This window comes from Belonocnema kinseyi, chromosome 6 (assembly GCF_010883055.1).
Source record: "Belonocnema kinseyi isolate 2016_QV_RU_SX_M_011 chromosome 6, B_treatae_v1, whole genome shotgun sequence".
NCBI lineage: Eukaryota > Metazoa > Arthropoda > Insecta > Hymenoptera > Cynipidae > Belonocnema > Belonocnema kinseyi.
Window position 1 is genome coordinate 96,039,184 of NC_046662.1, and position 9,419 is coordinate 96,048,602.

The 9,419-nt window shown below is 31.5% G+C and overlaps 1 protein-coding gene across 1 annotated transcript in view; it reads left to right on the plus strand.

Annotated features, from left to right (window-relative positions):
• The window catches only part of LOC117175507, a 116,851-nt gene that overhangs the window by 69,693 nt on the left and 37,739 nt on the right, over window positions 1-9,419 (plus strand). Inside the window, exons 4-5 of the mRNA XM_033365215.1 lie at window positions 6,003-6,291; window positions 7,593-7,852. Of these exons, the coding sequence (XP_033221106.1) occupies window positions 6,003-6,291; window positions 7,593-7,852 (549 nt within the window). The remainder of the gene's footprint in view (window positions 1-6,002; window positions 6,292-7,592; window positions 7,853-9,419) is intronic.

The window sequence follows — 9,419 nt, forward strand, 5'->3', positions numbered from 1 at the left end:
GTAGCATGCTATAATAAATAGTCTTCTGATTCCTACTTTTATTCTAGCCCACAGCAGTCTGGGAGACACGAAGCCATGGTCTCCGAGATGCTGCTTTGCTCTATCGTTCAAAATGAGACCTACTCCTTGTTTAGCATGTGATTCACAGTCTACTCCTGACCATATTTCGAATCCGCCTTTCAGCACGCCGTTTTTTATGTCTTTAGTTGCGCATCCCTTTTTCTTTGTTTCTAATACGTTTAAACAAAATTATTCTTTGGCTTCATGAAATCATTTATTTGAATCAAACAAATAATTTCTTTTATTCAATGAGTTTCAATATCTTCCATATAATGAAATTAAACAAATATTTTATTAATTGAAATAAAGAAGATGTGTTGAGTCAAAAATATTTATTCAAACAAATCTTTTTGCTTGAATTAAAAAGATCTTTTTCTCAGTGTAAAGTCCTTACCAATATTGACATTCCTAATAATAAAAAACTTTATTGGAAATTTACTAAACTTTAATTACACTGCCCCATATGAGTTTTGGGAAAAAGATGGCACCTAGTGTTTCCGAATGGATTTCTCGTACTGAACACGAATCTCGATTCAAAAAATTCCCATCACGTCACGTCTTTCAGAAAAAAGGGGTTACAATTACTAAAAACGGCGTTTTTGGCAATTTTTTAAAAATTGGAACCATAACGTGCTACAAACTGATAAAATTTCAGAAATTAAAAGCTGAAACAAGCCCTTTCAAATGAGCCGTATGCCAAATTAATCGCATGCGCCCTTACACTCAGAAAAATGTTTTTTTGAATCAAATTTCAAAATCTATTTGAATTCATATAATTGAATCAAAGAAAATGTGTGCTTCAATTGAAAAAAGATTTATTTAATTTTAAGAAATGGAAACTATTTGCCTTATTGATTGAAACAAATAATTTGTTTAGTACAATTCGTTTGATTTAAACAAAAAATGGCTTGTATTAAGCAATGGATTTGTTTAAAATCTGTTTATTCGAATTCATAAAAATATTTGTTTAACTCAAACAAAAAATACAGTACAAAGCAGTACTACCAAATGCCACTATGCGTGATAAAGCGCTGCCGGCGGTTCCTGAGTAACTAACCTAGAATCTGAATTAATTGATCATGTGATTTATTTGATGGCATTGGTATTTTTTTAGTATTGTATCATTCTGAGGGTTCTGATTCACAGTAAAATATTAAACTAATTGAAAAATGGACGCAATATCTGTAGTTTAGGAATTACCTGAATTATAGGGCGTTTACCTTGGATATAATTGAAGATTTCGGATGTAAGTGTTTTTCAATACTAACCTCCTTTCGTTATAAAGATGATTTATGAAATCAATCATGTTTTTTTCTATTATAATTATCATTGTATAATTAAAATCACACGGAGAAAATTTGTTAATTAAAATTTAACCAATTAGTTCGGTAAATGGAAGACATTACTGCATTTAGATCAAGTTTACCATTATTTTAGAATTTAATACAAAAAAGAATTATAAATATTACTAAATAATTATGTAAAATCTCAAGTCCAAAAGTGAAAAATTTGATATGTAATAATTCATATAAGGATTGTATTATTTTCATACCAGTATATCATAAAATAACGCGAAGTAATGTACATTTGTATTAAATGAATGATATAAAGTTTATTTTCGTGTAAAAAATGAGAATCGCTAGCGACGTCAACATTGACAGGACTAAAGTTCAAAGCCAAGTCCCCCGAAGAAACTTTAACATTAAGTTTCGGTTAATATTGTAGGACTTCAGAAAATATTCAAATATATTGATTATTTTTAAATGTTTATTTTTATTCATTACATTCTTACCTAATTTAATTTAATAGATTTTATATCAATTTAATTTGTAAGTTTTTAATGCTCAAATTTCCACGAATTTAAAATTTCGAAAATTAAATTATTTAGAGTTTTAAGGTTACAAAGTTTGTATTACAAAAATTATTTAATGTTTTTATTTACATCCTCTAAATTTATAAGCCCGTTTATTAATAAAATCACAGAAAAAACGAAAGATAAAGTTTACGTCGATTCCAGGTGAAAGATTCACCGCAACAAAAATTAACCTTGCCAGATAAACTTTACATTAATCGAAGATAATTTCCTATTTTTAACCTTGCCACGATAATCTTTCGCTATATAATTGCTCCATTTTTATTCGAGATGTAACGAGAATCGCGACGCTGGAGCTATCTATCGTCGTTTAACTTCATTAAATTGAAGAGAAATGGGGATTCCCATCTGTCAGTTGTTTTTTGCGTTTTTTGCTAAATGGTATTAAATAAGTTCTAATTCGTCTACAATAGTGTAATTTGTTTCGGAGGAGATACTATATCAGTAAGAACAATTCTTTTTCTTTTTTCTGTTTCTTATTCTACATGTTTTATCGAAATTTGCTCACTCCAGTGTGACATAATAGACGAGATCAAAATTATTCTTTTAACCTGGGTGAAACTTTCGCCGAAACATATTTAACTCTCAACTGTTGCAAGTCTTAACTACAAAAAATGTTAACTTTTGTTTTGTCTGTGTTCTTTTAAATCTGGTGTCCTGATTTAGAACTCGAATTCACTCATACTTTGCCGTTTTTCCATTGCTGTTAAGGATGCCGTAGCAGACAACAGCTTTTATTCCATCGTAGGATAAAATGTCGTCAAATAGCATGTAAACTTTAAAGCGGGAAATTTTACATGCAACCAAATTTAACTTCAGTTTTTTCTGTTATGTTAAAATAAGCCGTGAGGTCTAGTCATTAGCGATCGAACGCGTTAAACTTTAGAGTAGGAATAAGTATAAGAGTGTAAGTATGTTAAAATCCTTTTTGTTTTCATTTTTTTTCCTCCATCCCTAGACAAAAACACGCCCCTCACTATAAGGGTGCATGTGATTAATTTGGCATATGGCTCAGTTGAAAGAGATTGTTTCAGCTTTTAATTTCTGATATTAGCGAAGTTTGTAGCACGTCATGCTTCAGCTCAAAATTTTTTTCAAATATGGCTAAAAACACCATTGTTAGGGTGTTTTTAAACCCATATTTTCGCAAAAACATGACGTGATGCGAAGTTTTTGAACCCAGATTAGTGCTCAGCACGAAAAATCAATTCGGAAACACAAGGTGCCATCTTATTCGCATAAAAAAAAATTAAAATTTGCAGCGCAGTGTTATATTTTTTAATGGTTATTTAATTTATAAAAAAGAAATGAGCAATTAATTTATCATTTCAATCTATAACCATACATCATTATGTTCTTTCGTTTCAACCGATAAATACAGAGAGCAATTAGAGACGATAATTTGTCCACTCTCTCTCCCTCTCTCTCTCTCTCTCTCTCTCTCTCTCTCTCTCTCTGATTTGGAATATAATTAAAACACAACTTTACGGTCCAGCTTTAGACTAAAATATTTAAAAATGAAATTACAATTTGCTTACATTTAATCTCAATAATAAATAAATTTTTCTCTTGCGTATTTTCCAACAATAGATCAAGGAAACTTTTAGAACACATTTGAAGTACGCGATTTATTAAACTCTGTAAATAATGTTATGTGATGAGGATAAACTTTCAAAGTCTGGCTACATGGTTTTTAGTCAGAGCAAAAAGAAAGCGAGAAAAGAGATGTTCTGCGGCCAACGTTCAGTGGAAAAAGGAAATATTCAAATAGAGAGGAATTTGGGCTGGAATTTTTTTATTAACTCCACCACATTGCACCAGCTGCGCTAATAGTTGCAAAGGTGAATAATTTTTCTCTGAATGTAAAAGAAATTAAGTTCCGAAAAATATAAAACTATATTATGAACATAAATTGAAAAAAACGTTAATTTTTTTTGAAACGATATAGACTCTTACAAATAACACTCGAGTTTTCTAATTTTCATATCAGTTTTTTTCTAAGTTAAAAAGCTTGCTTTAAAACCTCAGACGTATTTTCACAAATTCGCATATCATATTGAGATTACTGACACACAATTCAGATCATTTCTACCCAATTTTTGTGAAACATATTTTTGAATATATATTCTAGTAAAATTGTTTTAGCTCAGGTGAAAGAGTGCAAATTATAATCTAGTTAACACGTTTGCAGTGTTGGATCAAATACAAAAGAAAAACGTGTTGCACGTTATCGACATTCATTTATTCATTCTTGACTACACTATTGTTATACTCATTTGACTTAACTGGCGTTCGCTCTCGCATGTGAAATTTTCAAACACATTCGAGTTCTATATACACATACAAGATCCAACATACATGAAATGCCGTTGTCAGGAGCAAAATTTACGTTACATAGAAACACGATTCTATAAAAAAGTGGGCTTCATGCTGCGGGCAGGCTTTTAAACTCTAGAACAAAAGCACAATCCAAACGATCTTATGAGCAAAAAAAAGTGTCTTCCTCATAAAAATTGTAGTCATTGGCAAAGTTTTTACGTAACAATATAAAGAGAGAATGTTTAGTATAACAAATTAATTTAAGGTATTTTTTAGATTATTTTTATTATACGTTACCAGGAATATTAGCATTGCAATGTAGAAAACATATTACCTAAAATCACAAAAAAATTACCTGAAACTACTCGCGATCATATAAAATCACGTTCTGTCACCTGTACTCACTTATAAATTACTTGTTACCTAAGAAAGCCTCTTATAATCACTTGCAATTAGATGCAATCATTTTCAACCAGTGGAAAATGACTGAAACTCGAAAATCGCAATTCATCGCGCAATCATGTGCAATGGCCTGAAAAAATGTTAAACTATTTTTAATCACTTTCAATCACTTACAACCCCATGTAAAAGCTAGGGCAGTCACATAAAATCATCTGAAGCCATATGCAGATCCGTGCAATCAATTGATATCGCCTACAGTCAGTTTAAAACTCTCGGAAATAACCTGAAGCTATTCGGAATTCACGATAAAATCACTTGCAAACGTCTGCAATGACTTCCAGTTACTTGATGTTACTTTCGACCACTTTCGGCTACATTAAATGGCTTTTAATCATTTGCAATTATGTGAAACTTACTATTCACTAACTTTCTCCTCTTGCAACATTAAACTCCATGTAATGATTGAATTTTATCGAACGCGCTATAATTTTATGGATAGCATAAAAACAGCCCATTCTACACAGTTATCCTGTAACACATGTGAATATTTAAAACAAATACTTTAAATTTTCGAGTTGTTTAGCACGAGAGATGAAAAGGGAAATGAACTCGTTATAGCATGATGCGGTTTAGGGAGAAGAGTCGAGCAAGTGCGAAATAACCACGACACACAATTTGTATTATTACGGTATACCTAGTTTCGAAATTGATTCTCTCCTTTATAACCATAATTCCACTAAACCAACGACAGCAACTGTTTTATTAATTGATAACCAAATCATGCATAACACTCTTTTATATCGATTTCATTGTATTAAGCTTTATTAGTTTATTGTTCAAACGATAATACATTTCTACGATTATTATATATGCTTCACTAAAAATAAGAGTATTTGATGCGAATTTTAGTATCATAAGGAAAAAACTTTTAATTACTGTTTTGAGCGAAACTTACAAAAAATAGTTGCTTCCTCCTAGTTGAAAACATGTCAGCAGAGATCTTCCAATTTCTTGATATTTGTTCTTACAATTTGCTCGTATTTTCTGTTTGCAATATGCCAGCCATCTGCTGCTTAGTAGATTCTCGCCAATATTTTATACCTTTAAATTGTTGGCACACTACAAGTAACAGGATAGCATTTAGCAGAATCCTAACGGCAAATCTTCTTTGTAATTTATACTATCAGGAAACTATGTTTTTTACTATTTCATATTTTTTTAGCAACTTTTAGTGGAACATGAGAGTTTTCCCATATCCTTTCCGTATATATTTTCAAGAATATATATTTTTTGCATAAACAGTGTATAATAATAGCATTATAAACTATTTTTCTTATTTTAATTGCAGTTGACGTTTGACAGTTTTACTCTTGGTAAATTTGTATCCTTTACTGCTGAAGGCTGTCCAGACGGATCTTTACAGATTTCCGAAGCAAAGCGTCCCGACGCCGGTGGCCTGTGGTGTGGAACATCCTGGGGTCCTGCCATATACTATAGCGAGACGCCAAGCGTATCTATAACACTTAGACTTCTAAGGCTCAGCAAGGATCAGACAGGATTCAATTTTGACTTTAGAATGGCGTATAAGATGATACGACGGTCAGACGCCGTGGTTCGTTACGGGAATCCTTTCGTAGGTACGTGTCCAAAACTGATTTAATACGTCTCAATGAAATAAAGTTTTTTATTTTAAATCATCTAACATTATTAATTTACGAAAAGTGAAAAACATAAAATAATTAAAAACAGAAAATCAAAACCAACTTATACAATTTAATTCAAAAATTTAAACTATAATCAGAGGCGGATGATTTAGGGGATTTCATTTTAAATCGCATTACTTCAAAGAAAAATGGATATTCTTTCGAGATTAAAGTAATAAAATCAAAAATTAAAATCTATAAATATTGACACGCAAGTCACACTTTCCACCCTACTTAAAGTTGAAAGAGTATTATGCTAAATTCTCATAATAATTTAAAGTGGCATTCCTCTACATGTAAATTCAAGTATAAAATGCATTCGATGAAGATTACTAATTTTAAACTACATTATTTTTTATGTCTCTTCACTTTTAAATTAAAATATTTGGACCGGTATCGACTCTGTACAAGTAAATTCTACGCCGCAATATCCTACACGTATTTGTTTTAATATAAATTGTGAATTATTTAATTCTACACCATTAAACTTGGTGCAAAGTGAAAAATTACATTTTGCGAGCTTTAATCAACTTCACTCAATGATGCCCTAGAAAACTACATGCAATATAATTCAATGATTGCTCATTTGTAATAAGATTTTTTATGCACAAATGAACTCTACATGAGAATACTCTGTAAGCTAACTTAGTCATTTTTATCATTTTTATTCGTAAAACTACATTAGTAAGTCCTGCACGATGATATTCTGCACAAAACAATGAGAAAGCATTATAGTATGCAGATTCGAGTTAGACGTACAAATTATTTGTTTAAAGTTATGAATTACTTAATCGTTTTATTTTGATTTCAGATTAAAACATTTATTTTTACTTTATACAGAATTTTACCGTTCAAAATTCGGTAGTTTAGGGTTTTAAATATATTAATGATCAAATTACATTGTGTGGAGTTGTATCGTGATGTAGAAGCTTATCGTTTAGACTTTATATAGATTCCCAAATTTTAATTCATACCTTTTTGTAGAGTTTTATGCTGCGTAAAATTATCTTTTTGATATCAACACAACTAATGACACATTTTTATTTTGCCATTTTAAATGAAGTCTCCTAAAAGTTTAAAGCTCTCAGACGAAATGTGTTTCGCTGTATAAGTATACTTTAATCGGGACTTTAAATATACAGTATTTTAACTTTAATATCTAATTAGTACATTTCTGTTGTAAAAAAAGTTGACCCTAAGAATTCGTAGAATTTATAAGTTATATATTTTTCTAGGGATGGTACAAATTTCAACCGTATCCATAACAATGGAACCATCCTCTACAGAATATTCCAACACTTCCATGGCGATACCGGTACAACTGGGCGAACACGAGGAACCAACGAAATCGACCGCGCCCGAGCAATTTCTGGGGGAGCTCATTGAGGGTACCTACTGCTCTCGAATATTTACCGACTGCCATCGAAAAAAGTGTAGACTGCAATCGCCGAATTTTCCCGGTTTATATCCGCGAAATCTCACCTGCTACTATGCGGTAAGTGTTTTTCAATAATCGTAAATTGCAAAGGTACCATTCTCTCCTTTAAAATTAAAAATACCTGGAACAAGAGAACTGTCTCTTTTAAAAAACGATTTCATAACAGTGATTACACATATATGTAGATTCCACATCAAAAACTCTGCTTTAGAATAAAAAGAGGTAAAAATTATTCTGATCAGGCAACATTTTGATTCTATTGAAAACATTTTTTCTATAAGTTTCTGTAATTCTCAGAATGCTTAATAGACTTTATTGCAAAAAAAATGCCTAGTACATCACAATTCCTTCAAGACATACCAAAAAAGGATAATCTCTCATGAAAGTTATAAAAATGAATCGCTTCCTCCTGATGCGTCAAACAAATTTACCGATAAAATTTAAAGCCATCGTTTTTACTTCTCCTAAACATACATCGTGAAACCATGGCCACAAAAGTCATTTTGTTATATCACGAAAATGCATGCTATAAATTTTCCTTATCTCCATTATGACTGAGAAAACTCAGATTTATTGCGACATCCGCTAACTTTATTGAACCTTAAAACGAATGTTGTAATCTTTATCGAATTCAAAATCTAAAAACGCATTTCCAGCCGATGTAATACTTAGTAAATTTTCTTTGATCCGATATACTATCCTTAATGCCTTATACTTGATTTCCAAAACCTTCAACTCGAGATCGCATTTATTGTGCATGTACCTGCTGTACTTAAGAACGACTTACTCATGTATAAAAAAATAAACCTCAATCTCGAAGACAATTACGCAGGTTTTTCTTTAAAACGGCAGATATGAGATCTGAGCGAAAATAAATGTCATAAATGTTGAGCGATCTTAGAAAAAATATTATTTTAGAGGCAGGCATTTGAAGTTAAATTATATTTAATTTTAAAGCTTTGAAATAAAACTGTAGCTTTATTTGGCTTCAACTGTCTTGCTTCTTCCATCATGGATTTTGTAACGATGTACTCTGAAATGATTGACTCTAATTATTTTCATTCAATAAAGAAGTTAGTATACGCAAGGGACTGCTTCGCCCCTAGTCCTGAAACACACTTGCTGCCGTACTTGTTAATTACGATTCGAGGAGTCGCTGTCTGTAATTCGGGAAAATTCCTGATATAACGTCACGTCATAAAGGTAGAGCTATTATTCTCCGCATAGTTAACTAGACAGGTACTTTGCCCATGGGGTTTCAGGTGGAATGGACTTCGATTAGGAGGTACTCGCAATTCCGTAATTGCAAATTTAACGAAAACGAGACTGACGACCAATGCACTGCAATTAATGCCCGATTGCCCATTGAGAATAGTTCCAAGATTCCACGATCTACAGACAAACTTCCAAATTGTCAAAGCGATTAAAGGAGGAATTTATTCCTTTAGATCGACGTACGACTATATGAAGTGAGATAAGAATAATTATTAAGCCTTTCTTGATCCTTGTATAGTGGAAGTGAAAAACATCTACATGACATTTTGTCAAAGAATATCACTGATCAGCACTTTGAGAGATTGAAAGTATACTCGATTCACAATTCCTCCGTATTTCATGACGATAA